The sequence below is a fragment of the Cebus imitator genome, unplaced genomic scaffold (genome assembly GCF_001604975.1).
Source record: "Cebus imitator isolate Cc_AM_T3 unplaced genomic scaffold, Cebus_imitator-1.0 Scaffold26, whole genome shotgun sequence".
NCBI classification, from domain to species: domain Eukaryota; kingdom Metazoa; phylum Chordata; class Mammalia; order Primates; family Cebidae; genus Cebus; species Cebus imitator.
The window spans coordinates 10,789,435-10,812,672 of NW_016107341.1; the positions used below are offsets into that span (position 1 = coordinate 10,789,435).

At 35.7% G+C, this 23,238-nt stretch overlaps 1 protein-coding gene across 1 annotated transcript in view; it reads right to left on the reverse strand.

Moving 5' to 3' along the window:
- Nucleotides 1-23,238, reverse strand: part of RELN (reelin) — a 288,489-nt gene that overhangs the window by 186,976 nt on the left and 78,275 nt on the right. The window contains exons 8-12 of the mRNA XM_017523146.1: nt 12,326-12,477; nt 5,285-5,397; nt 3,726-3,934; nt 2,844-2,972; nt 1,439-1,548 (exon numbers count right to left, since the gene is read on the reverse strand). Coding sequence (XP_017378635.1) covers nt 1,439-1,548; nt 2,844-2,972; nt 3,726-3,934; nt 5,285-5,397; nt 12,326-12,477 — 713 coding nt within the window. The remainder of the gene's footprint in view (nt 1-1,438; nt 1,549-2,843; nt 2,973-3,725; nt 3,935-5,284; nt 5,398-12,325; nt 12,478-23,238) is intronic.

The window sequence follows — 23,238 nt, forward strand, 5'->3', positions numbered from 1 at the left end:
AAACGCAAATCAAGGCTACAATGAGATACCATTTTACACCTGTCAGAATGGCTATTATTAAGTAAAAAAAAAAAAAAAAATAACAGATACTGGTGAGGACGTTGGGGAAAAGAAAACTCTTATATACTATATAAGAGTTTGGTGGGAATGTAAATTAGTACAACCTCTGGAAAACAGTGTACAGATTTCCCAAGAATGAAAATTAGAACTACCATTCTATCCAGCAAGCTCACTACTGAGTATCTACTCAAAGAAAAAGAAATCAATATATTAAAGAAACACCTGCACTTGTATGTCTATTGAAGCACTATTCATAATAGCAATGTCATGGAATCCACCCAAATGTCCATTAATGGATGATTAAAAAATATGTTGCACAAACAAACACACATACATCATGGAATACTACTCAGCCATTGAAAAGAAAGAAATCATGTCTTTTGCTGCAACATAGCTGGAACTGGAGGCCGTTATCCTAACTGATATTACTTAGAAAGTTGAATACCACATGCTCTCACTTATAAGCGGGAGTAAACAATGTATATACATGGACATAGACAGTGGAATAATAGGCACTGGAGACTCAGAAAGTTGGGATGGTGGAAGGAGGATGAGGGATGAGAAATTATCTTGTACTCTATTTGTGTGATAGCTACACTAGAAGTCCAGAATTCACCACTATGCAATATATTCATATATAAAACTACACTTGTACCCACTAAATCTATAAAAATAAATAAATACAAAGAAATAAAGAGAAAAACCAGGGTTGGCACTTAATAACAAGTATAAGAAATGTACAGACATGCAACACGAGAGCTTAAAATATCTCGTCATTGTCGTAAGTGATATCAACTTTAAAATGATGCAAATTTCCAAAACAATTCACTTGAAAGTGAAAGATAAAAGATTTAAAAATATATTTATCCAAGTTTTCTTTCTATACTATTTTCTGAAAAGGAGGTAAAAGTTTCACTAGTATTTTAGAGATGATGTTTCCTTCTGTGGCTTGTCTACATCTAAAAGAAAAGCATTCCAGATGTTCTGGTAGTTACTAAGAGAAGAATGGGTCTTATTTTAATACATGCAGTGTGACAAGTATTTATGTTAATTTTGTATACAACATTCAAAGAGAATGTTAGGATATCCCTTGTCATAAACTGTGAATTTCAGTTTCAGGGTTTTATGCATTTTTTGTTTATGAACGTTGAAACATTCTAGCATCTAATACTGCTGACTCCACTGGCTTTTTTTTTTTTTTTTTTCTGATTGCACATCCCTGGGCTTCTAACAGAATGTCAAGGAGAAATGGAAAAAAGGGTGTTTAATGAATTGCAAGACCATGACTTAGAAATGTGATTAAGTCTGTGCTGGTGAACAAAAGCAAAGGAAGACTCTACATCAATGGTATGTGATTATGGCAGGCATAAACACTAACCATTATCAATTGCCCACATGTTTCCAAGGATTGGTCCCGTTTGTCTCCAGCGAATCCTGGTGTTCCGGGTTAGTGCTGCATTAGGAAGGGGAATTGTTATTCGGTTCCACCTGCAAGAAATTTAGCACAAAATCATCTTCACAACTATGTTCATATCTTTTGAATCTACTTTACATGCTTTTCATGTTCTAGTTTCTGTGTGCTTGGAAAAGCACTAAAGTTTGTCAGTAGACTCTTTAAATTCACTTGTGGAATTTGTTTATATCTTTAAAACAGATACACAGCTTGTAAAAATATCCATGGCATTCCAGAGTAGTGGATTTGTTATTTTATATTATTTTGAAAAGTTTTAAAGTTTTAATTTATTGTTAGAGACAGGGTCTTGTTCTGTTGTCCAAGCTGGAGTACAGTGGCACAATCATAGCTCACTGCAGCCTTAAAATCCTGGGCTTCAAGCTATGCTCCTGCCTCAGCCTTCAGAGTAGGTAGGACTACAGAAGCATACTACCACACCTAGCTAAGTTTTAATTTTTTAATTTTAATTTTTGTAAAGACAGGGTCTCACTATGTCGCCCACACTGGTCTCAAACTTCTGGCCTCAAGAAATCCCCCCACCTTGGCCTCCCAAATTCCTGGGATTACAGGTGTAAGTCACTATGCTTAGCCAATTTGTTCTTAACAGTGGGTGATATTTAGTTTCTAGATATTATTTTTAGAAAATTTTAAATCAATACTCAGAGCTTAGATATTATCTTATGCTAGGCATCTTTGCAGAGATGTGCTAATTAGCATCAATTACTTTTTATTTTTTGCTCTCCCTTGCCCTACACACATTTAAAGAGGGGATAACAAAGAAAATAATTCCCAACTTAATGTTGCCATTCTTGCAAATGTTTTTACTATTCCCATAATGCTTATTGTGTAATGTGGCAAGTATTTTATATAATCATCTTTAATTCTCATCATAGCCCCCAACTAGGTATATTATATCCTTAATTATGTAGAAAAAAGTGGAAAGTTATACAGTAAATATCTTTACACAGAATGGAATCCAGGTCCAATTTCAAACTTAGCTTTCTTCCAGTTTTATATACTGCATTTCTCTCTAAGCAGTTTGGCAACAAATCTTTAGGCAATAACCACAGAACCACCATATAGAATTTAAGTTCATGTAATCCAAAATATAAGCCAAGTACATAAAGAATGAGTGGCCTTACAAATTGTAATTGTAATACTACATCCAGTTAACCAAAGATACTGTCTTTTTTTCTTTTTTTCCACAAGAACACTTTAGGTCTGGTTTCTTACCTATTATGACAAAAATGCTAGTTTCAGGATTACTCATTGATTTTTATTCTGCAACATGGATTCAAGTTTTTCAGTATCTCAGAGAGAATATACTCACCCACTGTAGTTTTCAGAGGAGTAGACAGTGCTGTGGGGGAGGTGAGGTCCAGCACAGATCTCGGGTAAGCATTCAGTGTGGAGGAGGGACCAGGAACGCCCATGATTGGTAGAAAACTCCAAGCTGACACTAATACAACCAGAAAAAGCACACAAAAAGGGGTGTAAAGATAACAAATAAAACGAAAATTTCAGCTCTGGTTAAGTACTTTAAACATCTGTAAAAACACTGTAAAATTTTTAAAAGATGCTGTTTCCTAAATGATTGTTTTCTCTTTCACTTAAGTTTGACCAGCTTTCAAAGGGCAATCAGTTAAATTACGGCTATAAACAAACTATGTTTTAAAGACAACAAATGGTAACTTGAGTTTGTGCTGTTGAGTTTGATAGGCGGCAAGGCAATTACCATGTCTCACACTGTCACTTCATCCTGTGAATGTGAGACCCACCAAATTCTTAGAAAAAACAGGAGCAACACTTGGCAAGTGAAACTGAGAAGTCATAGCTCCTGAAGTGCTAATTGATTTCCATGCTTATTATTAGGGGGTCAGCAGCAGACAGGAGGTCAAGCTTTTTTTCAGTTTGTTTTTTTTTTTTTTCTCTCTTAGCAATCTGTTGTAATGGATGGCTGCCACAGCATGTGCAAACGAATCCGATACCTAAGATGGAGCTCTTAGAATGAAGCCATTCCTACTTGAAATCTAGCCAATCATAACCCTCATATTAATTGAATTACTTTTCTTTTGGGAAAAGTGTGTTATTTCATCAATGAGTATTTTACTTAAAATCTAGTTAAACTCTACTTAGAAACTACCTCTTATTTAACAGCCAAATCTGCAGGCTCATTTTTAGTTTTGTACACTTACAAAATAGGGCTTCCTACCTGTTACCAGGCTGATGCGTCCCACATCCCAGATTGATGGAAAACTGTATCATGTGAGACATTGTAGAAGGGAGAACAGGCAAGACATGGAAAAAGTCTACAGCCCAGACATTCCTATTATGTCCTTGATGGTTCTTTTGCCTTAGACAAAATTTGGTAGCAGGAGTCTGAAGTTCAGGATTGATGACCACAGAAACCAAAGACGGAACCTTTCAAACAAAGGAGACCCCAATCACTCATAATCCTTTCTATGCCAGTCCATGTAAATTCTCCTAGATTTGACCTAGTAAACACTATGTACATAACTGCCATTTATGAAGCACCACCAGGAAATGTCCTTTGTGTTCCATTTGTTATTTCACGAAGAAGATGCTATCTTCAAGGGACATTTGATTTAGTGACTCAGAATTCCTCCTGTGCAGGAGGTGAGGGTCTCTGTGTGTATTTGATCAGGCTCTCCCTGCTTGAAGATAAACTGATGTCAGTCTTTAAGAGTTATTTAAGCATGTGCATCCATTTTATTTAATTAGCACAAGAGAAAGACAACTTGACATTTATACTTTATCATCAGTCCTTTTTGAAAGTGGATTGGTATCATGTTCAGGGCTTTCCAAACTAGTATTATGAAAATAGGACAGAAAAAATCAGAGCCAATGAGTCAATGCATTATAACTTACAAAGCCAATTTGATATGAGACATGAAGATGACCAAGGCAGGTGTAATTCTACCTTGCCACTCCTGGAAACGTAGTCCTTTATGAAATCCCACATGGTATAACTTGAGTTACCCTTGTGTGTGGAATGTGCTGGATATTCACATTGGTTGTTTAACCTTCTAACCTTGATGTTTGTTTTGTTTTTCTAACTGAAACCCTGAGATGCTATATGTTAGCTGTGTTTAAGCTTTTTAAAGTACTTAGGGTACCATCAGTGTAAAGAAAAGGCTAACTAAAATAATGTGTATGTGGGTGTGGCCTGAGCACAAACAAATCTACTTTTACAAAAAAAATAGTTTTACACCTTATAATTAATATGTCACATAATTTTGAAGATGTTTGCAAATAACCAGAGCTAACACCTGTACTATATCCACAGGGCAAAGAAAAAAGGCCAACCTCAGGCAGTAGCTCTAATTAGAAAAGAAAAAAGCAAAGGTAATTATAACCTGTGCTTTCTCCAGTGTCTTCTACCTAGGAAATCTCAAAATGCTGGATAAATACTCATTACGACTGACAGTAAGTCTGTACAGTCGCATAATTAGAGCTACATTTAGGGCCTTCTTGGGGACAAGAATAACTGTCAGAGTGTTGGGTTCTCCCTTACTGTTTCTGATGGACTGTAATTCATTCTTCCTGATAAGACCTCATTTTTCATTTGTATCAGGAAAAAAAATATGAATGTTAAAAGGTCCATTTCACTTTTAAAGAAACCTGGTGACTTCCTGGGCTGCCAGAACAGAGGTGTATCTTCTGTATCTAGAGTAGTCTTTGCGGTTTTGACTCAGGCTTGTCCAGGGTGGTCTGACATGGTCTATCTGCCACACAGACTAGCATGTGTACCTTATATGAGGAATAGGAAAGCGTATCCAGTGCAATGTGCTCTTTCCTTCCTTCAATTTTTGCATACAGGATTATGTCATTTTCGTGAGAATTTCCAGGGTCACAAATTCCTCCTGCACGAAACAAAAATTTTAAGTTGTTAGTACCAACTCGTATCCATAAACATATCAAATATAGTGTTAAATTTCAGAATAAAAAATCATTATAGTACCCAGATGCCACTTAAGAATAATCCTAGACAAAGGTAAACAGACACAAGGAAATAATTTATAACAATAGCTCAAGTAGGCCACACTGAAGATCAAAGAGTTGACATTTGTGAAGGCCAAAGTAGCTATTTGCTTCATGAGATTACTCAAATAATTGTCTACTTTGAGCAGCAACTACATGTCCATGTTCTTTTTGTTTTTTTTACATAGACTATTGCCCTGTTGCCCAGGCTGGAGTGCCATGGCATGATCTCTGCTCACTGCAACCTCCACCTCCTGGGTTCAAATAATTCTCCTGCCTCAGCATCCCAAGTAGCTGGGATTACAGGCACCTGTCACCACACCCAGCTAAGTTTTGTATTTTCAGTAGAGATGGGGGTTTCACCATGTTGGCCAGGCTGGTCAAAAACTCCTGGCCTCACAATCTGCCCACCTCAGCCTCCCAAAGTGCTAGGATTACAGGCATGAGCCACCATGCCTGGCCTGCATGTCCATGTTCTAACTTGTATTAAAAAGATGTGCTCTGCTTTTTAATAAATTGTTATTTTCTTAATTTGAGGTTTTTATGACTAAAGTTCAGAACCTATTGGTTGTGGTTTTAAAATAAGAATGATGACTCCCTGCATCAAGGAATTCTGAAGTAGTATTAGTCAAAGTGTTGCACATAGTATCTTTACTATTTTAGCACATTATTTGTATTTTAAATGCAATTCATTTTACATTTTTCATTTTTATATTTGGTATCTTATTTGATTGTTAGAAGGTACACAGAGTGTTTTATTCTCTATTACTCTACTTTATAGTCATGAAAAACAGTACTCCATTGGAGCTGAAAAGCAATTAAGATCATCCTGATGATGGCACTGAATGACAGTTACATGATCTTAGCTTCTTACTTGAAGCTGGGCACTTAACGTCTTACTTAGCTGGGCACTTGAAGCTAAGATCATGTAACTAACTAGTGGAAGAGCCAGGGGTACATGTACTTTCATAGGATGTCTATGCACTGGGTAGGAGTAGAGAAGTTCTCAATGACCAGGGCAAATATTGGGGATTCATGTGCAAAATGTGTCCCACAGTGGAACAATGCATCAGGCTAACATAGCTCTGGAACCCCTGCTATTAAAATTACTGGGTGATATATATCTTTTCTGATCCCATAAATATTACCTATTCCCTTGTGCTTAGCAGTTAAATTTCCATAGTCTACTGATGAGAATTATCATTTGTTCATAAACCTCTTCTGAGCTTAGAGCATGAGTCAATCTCCAAGATGTCAGCTCTGGGTTAATTAAGAAAATTCGTTTTCTGAATCTATAAACCTGAGACCTGTACAGCTGACTGCAGTAACCTCATTAAGGTTACCTATGAGGCCCATTCTGATTGACCACGTGCCTTCTTTATATGACACATCTTATTTCATCTTCCAAAATGCAACAACTTTTGATAATCTAAATTAACAATTTAAACAACAGATTATTTATATTTGATTTTTAAGATAAATATTGGAATTATGTTGCACAAATATTCTTGACTAAATTCTCCTACGTGAACTCTAAAATTATTTGGCACATATGAGTATACATTAGTTGGAAGCAACCCAAGAAGTTGGCTTGATGGCAGAAAAGCCAGCATCTGACTTGAAAACTAAGCTTCTTTAAGACAAATTGGAGAAGGCTGTAGGAATCTGGGAATAAGCCTGTTACTAGAGTTTCCAGCTGAGCCAGAGAAGGAGAGAGTTCAGCACACATTCTCATTTCATTGGTGTGTTCCTAGAACGGCTCAGTTTATGGTAGTAGTGAGTTACAGGGGGGAACTGACCTCCATATTTGGTCTGAAAAGTTTTACAAGTAGATTGAATTTTCCAGCTCATGACAGACTGATTTTACGTTTGAGTCACTTGTGAGAAAACTGCCCAATAATTTTATTCCCAAGGAAATTTGTGGGTTTTTGGTCCGACAAAAGAGTTAATGTTGCAAATGGTGATTGGAACTGTCTGTATCAGGGTTTCTTTGAGGGCCAGACTCCTGGAGCATTATTAATAATGACAGGGTAAAAATGCCTACTTTTCATTAGGTACTTACTATGAACCATGTAAAATCAAGTACAAGCATTATCTCTTTTCATCCCCTAACAACATTTTCAGGTAAGAATTAATATAGGTCCATTTTGCTGATAGTGAAAGGAGTCCAAGAAAGGTTATATAATGTGCCCATAGTTCCAAAGTAAAGCATGTCTCTAATGTTATTCTATTTGACTTCAAACCTTTACTACAACTCAATAGGTAAGTCTTGGAGGATGGTTTTTGTAAAGCATCGAAATCTGGCATGCTAACTATGTTAGGCACATGCAATTTGACATATAACAAATATTTACTAGATTAGATAATTTGAACTGAGAATGGAGAGGTCAGGTATGGTGACAATGTATACCCCATCCTAAAAATGTTTACTGTTCAACAAGCTGTAGAGAAAAATCTTATGATTTTGACATTTATATCATATATTCAAGCATTTCCTTAAACACTTCAGTGTTAGGATAAATACAGCTACTAAAAGCCATTCTAATTGATGGTCTCTGGAGAAAAGATCCATGTGACAATGAAATTCCTATTAGAAAACACAACTTTTTTCTTTTCTTTTTTTTGAGTCAGAGTTTCACTCTTGTTGCCCGGGCTGGAGTGGAATGGCATGATCTCAGCTCACCGCAACTCTGCCTCCCGGGTTCAAGCAATTCTCCTGCCTCAGCCTCCTGAGTAGCTGGGATTACAGGCGCGTGCCACCACACCCGGCTAATTTTGTTATTTTTAGTAGAGATGGGATTTCTCCATGTTGGTCAGGCTGGTCTTGAACTTCTGACCTCAGGTCACTCACCCTCCCAGAGTGCTGGGATTAGATACATGAGCCACCGTGCCCGACCGAAACCACAACTTTTAAATTGAGGATTTATACATATATTATATGAGGATTTATAATTATATATTAAGAATTTACCAAAAAAGGACAAAAAACGTGAACAATTACAGGCAGTGTGGGTTTAGTGCACCACACCAAATGAGGTAGGCACTGAACTATCAGTTTTCTCTAATTTCATTAATCTGTTTGCTGTAACTTCTCTCTGCTCTCTTAAGAACAGTTCATGAACTGCATCTGCCCTTCAGAGATAACTGAAACACACGTGGGAGTCACACCCAGCCCAGAATGGCAGAAGAAAAAAGGAGCCAAGACTTTAAAATGATGACAGATTTTATCTGAAAGATTCTTCTGGGAGCAATTTATAGTTCTGTGAAGTTTCAATGACAGCAGCTTCTTCAGGGAGATGTGGATTCTTCTTCAGCTTCATAGCCCTTGGCACCTTGTGGAAAGGTGCGACTCAGAGGCATCTTGCACAGAAATTAAGGTTCAGGAAGATTTCAATAAAAACAAATGAGTCAGCTTTAAAATATTTTAAATATTGTTTAAAGTCATTTTTGAAGGATAATTATTGGCAGTAAACTGTGCTGTGCTGCCATAATTGCAGTAAAAGTTCAGAGAAATGGGTACAATGTGAGCTAAAAGAGCTGGGCACATAGAAGATGCCTAGTAAATGTTTGTTGGAGGAACAATGAACAAATACATGAACTAGTGATGTCTGCTAGGTTATTTTTTGTCTAATTCACTGTATTCTGGCCCTAAGAACAGTGCTCTTTACTAGTCCTCAATGAATCTGTATTGAATACATGAATATATGAATAAAGGAAAAAGACGTTGAAATGAACTTTGGAAGCTCAGCAAATTTTCCAGAAATGTGCTCACAGCAGACTCATATGAACTAAGGGCAGAACATATAGTCAGGGTCTCAGGGGGAGAGAGTGTGATCTAGTCCAGATTAACCATCAGTATGATTTTCCTAAGGTACCGTATTTAGTAAGGGGCTACTTATAACCATCTCTTCCTAAATCTCTTTCCATATGGCTTTATTCTCCATCAGCCAACAAAGTTTTAAAGTCTTTTCTATAGGTCTAGTCCTATTCTATCTATCCTACCCTACCGTATCCTACTCTACCATAACCTACTCTATCCTTACCCTATCCTACGCCACCTTCCCTGGGTGCTGCTGTTTCCTCAAGATCTAGCCCCCATTTCTTTTCTTCTCTCTAGTGATAAAACTCTTCAAGTAGCAGTCCTCCTCTTTCAGTGACACATTTTTCTTTTTCTTTTTAACTCCATGTATTATACTTTGGCTTTCCAGTCACCACATTATTGGGAAAACTCTCTCCAAAGTCACTGGTGACCTCTCAGCCCTTATCCTGGTTGATCTCTCTCTCTCTGTGGCATTCCTTATGCATATAAATATGCATATATTTCTTTTCTAAATCTAGCAACCCTATCCTAACTGATCTCTTGTCCTTTAATTTCTGATCATTTCAGTGCCATCCCAGCCTGAACCATCTTCTTTCCTCCTTTAGCCTCCAATGACACCTTCTGGCCACCTTTGTTTATGTTCTTTCTCAGTCTCCTTTATTACTATTTTTTTCTCTACCTATACCTAGATGAGGGTTCTCTCTAAGAATTGTTTGCCTTATGCTACCTTCTGCTTCCAATTATCACCTGCACATGGATGATTTTCAAATCTGATTCAAATCCTGAATAGAATTTCTCCTTTCATAGGGCATTCCAGAAACCTGATCTTAACATAAGTAACATCAAAATATTCTTTTCCACACTTACCGTCTTATACATATATTACTTTTCTAAATCTAGCAACCCTATCCTAACTGATCTCTTGTCCTTTAATTTCTGATTATTTCAATCTTCCTTCATGCTCCTGTAAGAATTACCTTTCTAAAACACAGGTGATAATGTAATACTGAACTAACAGGAATTGTCTGATAGCTCCATATTACCTAGAGAAAGAAAATCCAAACTCCTTAGCTGGAATTCAACAAAATCACTACTCTGGCTCAAATTTACTTTTCTAGTTCCATTTTACACACTTCTATTCATCTATATTGGGAAAATCACCCAGCCCCAAACATATCACATACCTTTATTCTTGTGCCTTTTTGTTTCATAATGACTTAGCTTGGAATTCTCTTACTTAAATTTAAGTCATGCCCATACTTCAGGGGTGAGTTCAAATGCTGCCTCCTTCATGAAGCTTTACTCTAATCCTTCCACTGCTATTACTCACGGCTTCCTTTATACTTCCATAGCATTTCATTCCATTACCGCACGCTGCATTTACCTTACAGTCAGATGTTACTTGTGGGTGGTGACTCTAATTAATTTTTATATCAATAACAACAGAGATACGCAGAGTCCAAATACTTATTTGGCACTGTTTTGAGTGCTCTGCATATATTGACTCATTTGACCAGGAACTCTGTAATTTAGGTGACAGTATTCTCCCTACTTGTATTCTCCATATATCCTAGCTCAAGGCTCTATATTGAATAGGCATTCCTTACTATTTTAATTGAAGGAAGATGCTTTTACTTGGGATAATGTACTTCTTTGGGCTCTTTCAAATCAATTCCCTATCATAGTCAACACTGTTTTAATTCATTGATTAATAATATGGTTTGCTCCAGAAAAAAATCAAAGATTACTTAACCTCTTCTATAAAGACAATTATATGAAGGAACTTACAAACTGATGTCTTAGTCTCATAGAAATCACCAAATATGGTTAATTTGCTATAATAAAATAAAAATATAGTATAAAATATATTGTGTCAAAAATAGGGAACAGGGAGAAAACTCAAATTAGACTGGCATACTAAATGTTTATTACAACTTTTTTGGAGGAGGGCTTAAGGTTTTCCAGGAATCCCTTTTGATAAAATGAGAGCCAGTTTGAATTCTAATTATAGGAAGAAATTGAGCTCTGGGTTTTTAAATATACAAACCATTTCAGAGTCAAGATGAGGTTACCCTTAAATGTGAGATTACATTACTTTATTTCATATGTACAATTTCTCTGCTATCAAACAGATCATTATGGAAAATAAGTTAACATCACACAGGTAATATGCTTGAGAGCATGATACAATCTGAGGTTTCCCATGCAACTCTGAACTATATGATTATCAAAAAGGTGAAATGAGGAATACAGGAAGCTAGATTCAGGAGATCTGTTTGTCCTGATGAACTGACATCTTTGCTAGTAAGTTCAAAGGTAGATACTGTTTATTTCCTGTTTCACTTCCAGATGTTGCCTGTGCTTTTCTAGTCACCCAACAAAGAAGGCATGTGACACCTACTCATATTTCTGGAATGACATCAGTGAGAGAATATGTAACTATGGCTCTTGTTGACTAACTTTGGAGGTCACAAAGTTCAACCCTCTAACTCCTTTTTGGGTATTTTTCCAACCTTCTTTATTTGCTCTACAATACTTTGAAGAAGACTGTATCTTATGAACATATTAACCTATTCTCAGCTTCTTACAACAAAAGAGTTATGCAATGATGAGATATCCCTGAAAACGAAGGCTCACCTTGATGACTATTTTCTGGGGAAGCTGGGAAAAAGAAATAGCTTTGTAATTTTAGCTTCTCTCTCATTGTCTTTTCAGCTATGACCACGGAGGGAGAGGTGGAAGAAAGGTATTATGATATTTTGTCTTCAGGCCTCATCATGGCAAGCCATGACTAGCTCTCTATAGGCTGTTCAAGTGGGGCTGGCCTAAAACATGGGTGAGTACCACAGGCTTCTGGTCTGCCTGCAGAGCTCATATTTCATGAATTTTCATTTTACATAGTTGACAACAAACAATCTTACTTCCTCAGGCATAGCTGCTGGCCTAGGATTTGCCCCAGGGTGAACAAAGTTTGTGTAAAATGTACCTACCCATCACAAAGTAAAACCTTAGGTTCCCGTAACCAGTAGTGTCCATGTATGGAGTGCATAATTTTCTCTCTCCATCTTTGAGGAAGACCATTGATAAACCTGATTCTATTGTTCCACATTCTGTACCAATGACAGCTCCCAGGACTTCCCATCTAAAAAGCAAAAGATAATAATTAAGAGTTAGAGTTAGAATATTAAGTTGAATCTTTATAAAGCATAACACTTTGTTTTTACTCAGGGACATTTACTTAGTAATGAATAATTCTGAAATAAAGATATGACACTTTATTTAGGTAATAAATAAACTTTAAACACAAATTTTAGGTAGTGAACAAACTTTAAACACATTACATTCACAGTTATAGCTTTCCTGTAGAGGGATGAATTTAATCAATACTGTGTATAGTATGTCTACTTGTTACCAGAGCCATGCTCCATATTGAGATACTTTTTATTCTTAAAGTACTTATAGTTGAGTTGGGAAATCAATGAACTAAGGAAACAGTGAATTATGAAAGACAGAATCATAACATAAATACTTGTACAATGTTTTACGTGTTGAAAATAGTAGTAGAATGAAAAGATCGTCAAAAGTCTAGCAAGTTTTCAAAAAGGAGATGGGATTTAAGCTGGGTCTTGACAAATAGGTAATTGGATATGTAAAAGAGAATAAAAATAGCTGGCTTTTATTGAATGCTAACTACCTGGCCGGATCCTTTTCTAGGCCCTATACACATTAAAGTCATTTAATTCTCACAGTAACCCTATGAGATAGTCACCATTACTACCCTGATTTTAGATGAAGAAACAGATAAAGAGAGGTTAAGGATGGCTAGCAAAGGAAGAGGACAGTATTCAAATCCATGCAGTCTGACTCCAGAGCCTAGACTCCTACCGCAGTTGCATAAGGTGCTGATGAAATCACATGAGTGTAGGCTAAGAAGTGGGAATGACCTTGACACTATTAACAGTGCAGACATCAACACTTTGCCGAAGAATGTGCGTTGGGGAAGAGTGAAAAATACATTTGAATAGTACAGTGGAACCAATTTATGGAGAGTGTGGAAAGAGAGGAGTTCAGACTCTATGTAGTAGACACTCAGTGATATTTCTAAAATGCAAATATAATTACATCTCTCCTTGGTTTAATGTCTTTCAGGGACTCCCCCGTGGCCGTCTGGACAAATTCCAAGCTCCTTAATGCAGAATACACGATCTTTCTTGGCCTGGCCCAAGAACACATTTCTACCCCAATCTCTCACCTTACACTGTCTCTCTTCTCCCTTGTATCCAAACTCTTTTGCCATTTAATGTGAATTCAAAGTCCCTAAAACATTCTGTCAGCCCTCTGAACTTTTACTTACAGTCTATCAAACAAACCCAGGGTCATTCTTCAAGATGTCCTTTAAATATCAAACACCATTCTGTACAGTCTTTCCTAAGCTTCCTGGCTCCTTCTACCCAGCCCTACCACTCCATCTCAGACTAAGTTAGATTCTTCCTTTGTGATCTCATTTCTCACAGTACATTGCCCTTTTTTCTTTACATGCCTTTCTTTATTCCTGATACGTCAGCTCCAAAGATAGGATCTGCGTCTTGTTTTTGAGTCCTTAGACCCTAGTCCAGTGTTCGACACCGAGTAGATCCTCAATAATTCGTGTTGAGTGGTGGTGGGATTAAAGGATTCCATCTCCAGAAAATAAATGAAACCTGTAGAGTGCCCTGCCTGTATCCCATCCTCACTTTCCACTGCTTTCTCTATCCACATCCTTTCCCTACCCTCTGAGACAATCCATGCCATTGGCACAGAGCAGGAAAGCAGCCTCTTCTGCTCCTGATCACATGTCAGGCAGGTTTGACCACCACTTCAACTCAAAGTCCCCTTGTACCTGTTCTTAATGCCTACTGCTACTGCTGCTCCAGGCTTTGGCTTTGGTACTGCAGTCCCCTTAAAATCACAGCTCTGATGGTTCAGCCTCTTCTCCTTAGATCTTTGCTACATCATCTGCCCGTCTAGATCTAAACCCTGCAATGACCACCTGATCCTTAGCTTCTCTATTAGCTTAGGTTCTAGGCACATACTTCACATGCCCAAAATATTCAGAGAGGTCTTCAGGTTTAGATCTCTTTTCAAGATTCGCAGGCCTAAATGAATGGTCTTATATAAAGGCCTGGCCTCTCTGCCCCCAGTTACCCCTTCCCTTACCCATAGTCTTCTCCACTCTTGCTACCAGTCTGATTCCTCTTCCCTCACCTTTTTAAGGCTGACTCATCTATTGCCACCCAAGTCCTGGTTGTGTCAGTGAGAAGTGAAAACAAAGTAGAAGGTCAAAGATAGCTCCATGGTTAGAGAAACAGGTTTACAGCACACCACACTGAAGAGGACTCTGAAAGTACTCGAACAGAAACACTGCAATACATTTTGGCTATAACAGAAGTCAGAAACTGGTGTTTGGAGGAATGACCATAAACTTTTGACATTTACGTCATTTCTATCTTTGTTATTATTATCAACAATGCTATATAAAGGGTACTTGTGTGTTTACATATGCATGTGGGAGTTTCTCTATCAGCCTTTCTGAACTGGAGACTGTGAGAGAAATGGGTCCTACTACCGCAAGGCACCCACTGTATTAGTGAATTGCTTTTACCCTTTTGCATCCAGAATCGCAGGTGCACCTGCTTTAGGAGAACTGAGAATGCAGTCAGATCATTTTCTGTGTTCTAGCGTTATCACAAAGGAATCTCTGTTGAGAAAGGCTGGTAGGGTATATATCTGGAAGTGGAGTTGCTGGGCAAATGCGGTACTTCATTATTACTCTTCAAAATGGTTGGATAAATCTATGTTCCCATCATGAGGGTACAAGCTTCCTGTTTCCCCATAAGCTTGCCATCACTTGGTTTTGCCAAGCTTTTAAAATTTGGCCTATTACAGGAGTATAAAATTTATCTCACCTTTGCATTTACATGGTTACTAGTGAGGGTAATTATCTTTTTATGTTTATTGGCCAGTTAGGGTTACTCTTATCTGAGTTGTCTATTTATGTCTATTTTCTATTAGGATCTCTTTTTTCTTTCTCTCACTTTCTTATTATTTGAATTCTTTATATGTTCCAGGTAGTAATCTTTTCTTGGCTATATGTATTGTACTTTTTTTCACTTTGTTTATGTGTCTTTGGATGTACAGATGAGTTTTAATTTCAATGTAGTTAGAATTTATCTATCTTTTCTCTATGGTTTGTGCCCGTTTTGTCCAATTCTTCCTTACCCTGAAATCATAAAGATATTTGTCTATATTTTCTTCTAAAAGCTTTAAAGCGTCACCTTTCATATTAGGTGGTTTTAATGAAACTGAAATTGATTTGGGGTAAGGAATGAGGTTGTGATCCAATATGGTTTTCTCTGTATAGATAGCCATTTATTCCAGAACTGTTAACCATTTGCCCTAATGACTGGTAATGCCACTTCTGTCACATCACTACCTCCTATAAATGTGGGCCTGTTTCTACAATTAACTTGTCTCTTTTTCCTCCATTATTCTACATGTCTATCTCTGTGCCCAAACCAATTTAAATATCATATATATGGTATGAGTGTATACATATATATGTTACATATATATAAAATAGCTATTGGTAGCTGAGCTCCCTCTGTCCCTCAGCCACATCTGTCACTTCTTCACAGTTGTCTTGGCTACTCTTGTCCTTAATTCTTCCTAATGAATGTTAGAATCACCTTGTTGAGTTCTACTAAAAACCCTACTTGGATCTTGACAAGAATCTAATGTCTCTTTTATTACTGATAAGTCATCTACTGAATTGTTGCTCCTTTGTATATAATCTGTCTTTTCTCTCCGGTTGCTTTAGTTTTGTCTTTAGTATTCTAAAATTTTCCTTCAGTGTATGTATGTAGAGATTTATTTTATTTATTCTGTGGAAACTTGGTGGATCTTGTCAGTTTGGGGATTCAATTCTTTAATTGGGTCTGGAAAAATGTAAGTCACTATCTTTTCAAATATTAACTATCCTCCATTCTATATTCTTTCTGAAAATTCTATGGGACATGTATTGAAATTTCATATTCTATTCTCCATGTCTCTCACTCTCTCATTAATCTTTATTTCTTTTTATATTGCATCATGTATTTTTTCTCAGATCCCTCTCTAATATACTAATTCTCTCTTTGGTTCTTTTTTTACCTTTATAGTTAATATTTGATTTCTATGACTGTATTTTTCATTTTTAAAAGTTTTCTTTGAATTTTTCTATTTTTTATTTTTATTTATTCATTTATTCTTGAGAAGTGGTCTTGCTCTGTTGTTCAGGCTGGAGTGCAGCAGTGCAATCATGGCTCTTGGTTGCTTCAACCTCTCGGGCTCAAGTGATTCTCCCACCTCAGGCTCTCCTCAGAGTAGCTGAGTGTACACGGAGGCACCATCGTGCCCAGCTAATTTCTGTATTTTTCTTTTTAGAGATGGTGTTTTTGTCACGTTGCCCAGGCTGGTCTCAAACTCCTAGGCTCTAGTAATCTGCCCACCTTGGGATCTCAAAGTGCTGGGATTACAGGTGTGAGCCACTGAGCCCCATTTCTTTGATTCTTTTTAATATCTACTTGTTCTTTTCTCATAGTATCCTCTTCTTTCAAAATGACTTAGATTTTTAAAAAATCTTTTAAATCATTTAATCATACTTCTCTCATATCTCTCAGTTATCTCAACTGGAATGCACTTATTATTCTGTTTGTTATATTTGATGACTGCCCTTTTTGGTCAACCATAAAATCACATAGATCATAAATCTTGTTGTGAGCTCATCTTCAGTGGACTTATTTTTTACTTTGCGTAGTAGAAATATATTTACAAAGGGGTTTTACATTTGTGTTTGTGAGCATCTTGGAGGTTTCCTGGTCCTCAATTTCTTTTTACATTAATTCATCAGTTAAGAATTTTCCCACCACCTGGGTGGAATGAATGTGAATTTCACATTTGCTTGGAGCTTCCATTCTTCTGAAAGATTTTTTTTTTCACTCTTGAATCCATGAGAGAGGTTGTTACCTAATTACTTCTTTATGGAGAATTAGTTCTTCAGGGTATACAAGAATATCAGTTCTATCTGTCATCTGCCAAAGATCCTGTGTGAGTATTTTAAACTCAGACTTATATTACATATGTCCTGTCCATCCTGAACTGCCTGTTTCAGCTAAAGGCTTATTATTCAGGATTTTAGTATTCCTTTGTTTTAGGTATCTGCTCATTTCCTCCCCTATCCTAGAGCTACATATTGAAGAAAATTATCATACTTAATCCAATATTTCTATGGGTTTGTAGAGGAAAAGGAATTGCATGAGCTCACACAGCCTTGTTGTCACAGCTTCAAATTTTCAGATGGCTGATTACTATTAGCAATGATGGGGAACTTAAAGAGGTAAGCTAATTAGTTCATTTTAGGCTCTCATTTAATTATGTCATCAGTGGTGTTAACATAACAAATTAAAGGACGATGTCATCTTTCAAATCAGCAAGCTTCTCTTTTAGAGTAGGTTTAATTTATTTTAACATGTTAAATAATCAATTTTTAAATGTAGGCTGGCTATTAACTTTTTTCTTGTCTCTAAACATTCAAGTTACATATTTTGTATCACTGGTGACTTTATTAGATAAAAAGCAAGTTTATAAATAAAAACAATTGTTAGTTACTGAATATTAATAGTTATCCTAAGGTATGAAGATATGTTTTCTTTCAGGAAAATAAATGTAATGTTTATTGGCCATAATAAAGTGTCTCTAAGTAATGTATTTAAGTCACAGGCTCACTTCTCAGTAGATGGACAGTAGTTTTATGAAATTTCATTAAGCAGCCAAACTTTGTTGGAAATCATTATGTACAAACAGAATTACAGCTATTTTGGTAAAATGTTTAATCATTCTAGTTTCTGAAAACATGGTATATTTATTCCTTGCACAAAGTTTATCATGTATACCTACTTTAGAATTACTTAATTCTATTTTCAAAGCAAAGACTATCCAGGGAAACACTTTTTAGAAACACCAAACAAATAGTATATATCTATAATATTAGACATTTGGCAACAGATATCAAAGAAGATATATGAATTAGTTTAAAATGTATTATAGGCTGAGAGTGGTGGCTCATGTCTGTAATCCCAGAACTTTGGGAGGCCAATATGGGTGGATCACTTGAGGCCATGAGTTCAAGACCAGCCTGGCCAACATCTTAAAACCCTATCTTTACTAAAAATACAAAATTAGCCGGGTGTGGTGGCACACACTTATAATCCTAGCGACTCGGGAAAGTGAGGCATTAGGACTGCTGGAACCTGAGGGGTGGAGGATACAGTGAGCTGAGATTGCACCGCTGCACTCCAGCCTGGGTGACAGAGCGAGACTCTGTCTCAAATAAAATAAAATGTATTACATATAATCATATATGTATAGTTTCATAATTTGTATGATTTATTAGAGAAGTTTGCTATTTTGATCTTGTGTTTAATATTTTAAAAATTGAAATATTTGACATTTTAAAGCCAATTTATCTTCAGTACTTATTTGTGGTCATGTCTAATTTGGCCTTTTGTTATTCACATAATGAACATGTCTACATTTGGAAGAAACTGGAACACACACAGAGGTAAATGGCTTGCCTAAGGCCAATCGCCTGTTCAGTTCTAAAATTTAGACTTTTTATTTCTCAATTTGCTGTTATTTTCACAGTGACAGTTGTTAAAAGGATATTATGTATGTCAGGATGATTATTTGAACCATCCCTGTTTATAATAGATTTGGGACAAAAATCTTAGAAAATGCTTTTTAAAAAAATTTTAACAGGTTACATCAATCATTCAAGGAGCATATGGAATAATAACTTTTGAGATAGCTCTTAATAGTATTGCATCATTCATAAATTAACCAGGAGCCTCTCTTGACGCATACATGAAAATTTCACACTGGTTCATTGGTCTTTTGCTTGCTCCATTTATCTCAATTAAACCTCTCAGCCTACTGATCCACAAAGTAAGTTAAGGTTATAAATGATGCAGATGATGCCTCCTTTTTGGCATCTATCTGCTTTAGAGTATTTTCATAGTGAAAAATTAAATTGAAAAAGACAGAATTTTCATGGACCAAAAGAACCTTCTATTTAAGTGAGAAATGAGATTAGTAGTCTTTTTCTTTTATTTGTTGTACATGGAAAGCTTTTCTAGATGAATCTAATTGAGTTTTTATCACAACTTCTACCACAAAGTTGTGTGAAATATAATTCAGATTGTATAATAACTTTCAATCTTTAAGTCTGACATATCCAATTTTTCCTCTTAATTAGTCTTTATTTCTCCCATTCTGATGCAAGATAACAAAAGTGAAGTTACTTCCTTTAGAAATCCAGATATTTATAATCAAGTGAAATGGGAAGTTTAGTCTGCTTTGAAGAGAAAAAAGCAGAGAGAAATCTGCTTTACTGAATTTTTACAGATTTATGTTTTGTAAAAGTCCTGTTGCTTTGAATATCTTACTTTGCATTTATTAAAATTCAGGAGGAGCCTGTTATAGCACAAGCTCATTCTTTCATGAATTTGTATAAACACTGGCTCAAACATGGTTGGAGGCAAAGTACCCTTAAGGAGATCCCAAAGCTCTGTCAAGAGACTCTACTTCAGGTAGAGTCTCTACTCCCCAGACTTTAAAGTCCCAGTTTACAAGGTCACAAAGCTGTGGTCATTTCCAGTTACAAAAATTATATAGTCCCCAACTTTCTCCTTAAAATAATAATTACATGAAGTAAAACTATAATATAACCAAATCTTTGAGATCAGTAGTGGTTATTTGAGGGGCTCTATAGTTTCGTCAATATCTCTGATGGTATGGCAATTTCCCTCCAAAGGTATGTTACTTCTCTGTGGTTTAAGTTATGCTTTCCCTAAGGAAATGCAGTTCTATGTGAAGTGCATTTGAAGGAATGTCTGCCTGAGGGAGAGAGCTCTCTATAGTGCAGCAATTTATATTTATTCTTTTATGATTAATTTTAAAATTAAAAAGCCCTTACCTTATTTATTATAAATACAGTGGTATCTATTATTTATTACAAATAGAGTAAGGTGAAATTGGAGGACAGAAAAAAAGTTTTGTAATCAATAAAATGCCTTAAGGCAACCTTGTTCCTTAGAGATAGCAAGGTCACAATAATGTTTAATTTATATTTTAAAATATGTCTTTCTGCTCTTTCTGTCATTAAAAGAGTAATATTTTTGTAAGCAAAAAATAAAGAAGTGTCTTAGCTGGAAAGTTGATGGTGTTTTGGAGTGCTTTGTAACTAAGATTAATTATATTTTAATCAGCTGCTACTTCTATACTTTTAAGAATGATATGTATTATCAGTAGCGTAGCTTGGCAATAACTATCAAAACTGAAATTATATGTATACATATGTATGTGTATGTATGCATACACATCTGACTATCTAATTTTCCTTTTTCTTTCAGGAACTTACCTTTCAGGAATATTTTAACAAGCACACAAGAATGTTTACTCTAATATTCTTTGTCTATCAACAGGGGTTCAGTTGGATCAACTGGCCTTTGTGAAATAATGAAGATCCATATTTATTGACTAGAAGAGACTTTCATAATATATTAAGTTTTGAAAAATCAAGTTGAAATATAATATGCAAAATATGATTCTAGTGTTTTGTGGGTTTTTTTGGTATCATCATAGAAAAATTTCTGAATAAATACATGCCAACAGTTTAACAGTGAAGAATGGGAATTACCATGGAGGGAAAGTTTGGACTTTTACTTTACACATTTTCTTTGCAATAAGCAAATAATTTCCAGGAAAAAGTCAGGTATTCAGTTTATATGAATTATAACTCAGAGTGAAAATTTAAATTATCTCATTATAGGCTGATGAAAATATTAAGAATATGAACATAGAAATTAGAGATCTAATATCTTAACCAGATCTTTTCTCTACTAATATTTGCATAAAAGGCACCAAAAATAATAGAATATTTCATATTTTCTATGAATTTTTAAATTATATTATCCAGGACATATTAAAACACCTAAAGTTGGCAACTTTAAGTATGAACTAAGATCACGAATAAAGCTTGGCTATAAGATCCTATATTGACCAAATTCATAAGGTTTAAAAAAAATCTCATATAAATTCTCTGAGGTTAAAAAAGTTCATTACATTTATAAGGTCTATATTTGGGATGGACGCTCTGCTATTTAATAAGGGATGTGCCACAGGTAAAGACCTTCCACATTCATTTATATTCATGAGGTTTGTCTCCAGTACGAGTCCTCTGAAGTCTAGCAAGATGTATACTTTGACTGAAGCCTCTCTACTTCCATTGCATTTATAGACTTTCCCTCTAGCATTAACAGCTTAGGTGAAGGTAAAAGGATGAGCTCAATTTGAAGGCTTCCCTGAATGCATTACATTTCAAAGATTCTTCTCTTCAATTGGTTCATCTCAAATTTAATTTTGTTTTAGGTTTTTATGACATGCATCATGTTTATTTATACTCTAGTTGGAATAACCCTAATAAAGAATATTGGGCTTCAGAATGGTTAGAAAGCACACAATGTTCTCATTAATAAGACAGTAATATAGTCTAGACTGGGGATTGTTTAGAGAAAATGATGTATTGCCTGGGACATTACAGAGTCTCAATAAACGTTGGTTTCCTTTTCTCCTCCTGTAAAATACAGTGCTTTTTTCGTTTTAAAATAAGTCAAAGTGGCAATTCAAATGAATTTCTAAATTATAATGAGTGTTTTTACTTTTTTTCATGCTAGAATTAATAAAACACCTTGAAGGACAGTATGCAAAGCATCATTGCTCAAACAATCTTTAATCAGGATATACTTAGCAAAAGATAAACTGCACTTAATTTACCTGTAGGTCTTTACCACTGTTTAAGATTTTGGCTACAATCTATCTGGACGCTTAAATTTATTATTTATGTTATTTAAATGGTTGTGTGAGTTTTGCTTTAATAAAAGTGAATATGACTGTAAAAACAAAACCCACTTAATATGTTAACTCAGACTGCCAAACTACCTTCCATTCATTTACCCTGAATTGTAAGCTTACATAAAATCCCTCAATAGCCTTATGACATTTTGTCAAAGTATTCTTTTTTTTTTTTTTTTTTTTTTTTGTCAAAGTATTCTAAATCAGAGGTAATAATTCATCCTATCCAGATGAATTGTGTTTAAACTAAAATTTTGAGAAAACTATTCTAAGTCAGAGGTAGCAATTCACTGATTTGTGGGTAAAATTTGTGGAAAATAAGAAGATGTTTAACCTGTTCTGTAGAGGTCTAAAGAATTTGCAGCCTTTGTTTAATAAAAGTAACAACTTACATCAAAGGGGCTACTACAATAGAGATTGTTTTTGTTGCTCTGTACAGAAATTTTTTTTTTTCCTGTTTATATGTTAGATTCATTGGTTTTCTCTCTTGGGAACAAGGATAAGGAGCCAGTTGCTGCATTCTGGATGCTCACATAAACAGCTACTTTGGAGATGGGGGCCTATTAAACAACTCAAGCATAGCAGTGCCAAGAGCAAAGATGGCACAGAAATATGCTGTAAATTAAAGAAGGGCTTAGGACTTCTATGAAGGAGCGCCAGAACATCTTTAGCGTAGGGAACTGACATACCTGTCATTTGAAAAATTACTGTTTTTATTTTTAAACTATAAAAAATATTAGCTTGAAAAGAAAGTAATATTAGCTCCTAGGTCAAAAGAAAAAGGAGGAAGTAATACATGTCTTTTAAAAGCTTGCAACAAGGGAGGTGGATCCAAGATGGCCGTTTAGGAACAGCTCAGGATTGCAGCTCCCAGTGAAAGCGCAGAGGGTGAGTGGACGCCGTGTTTTTATTGCCC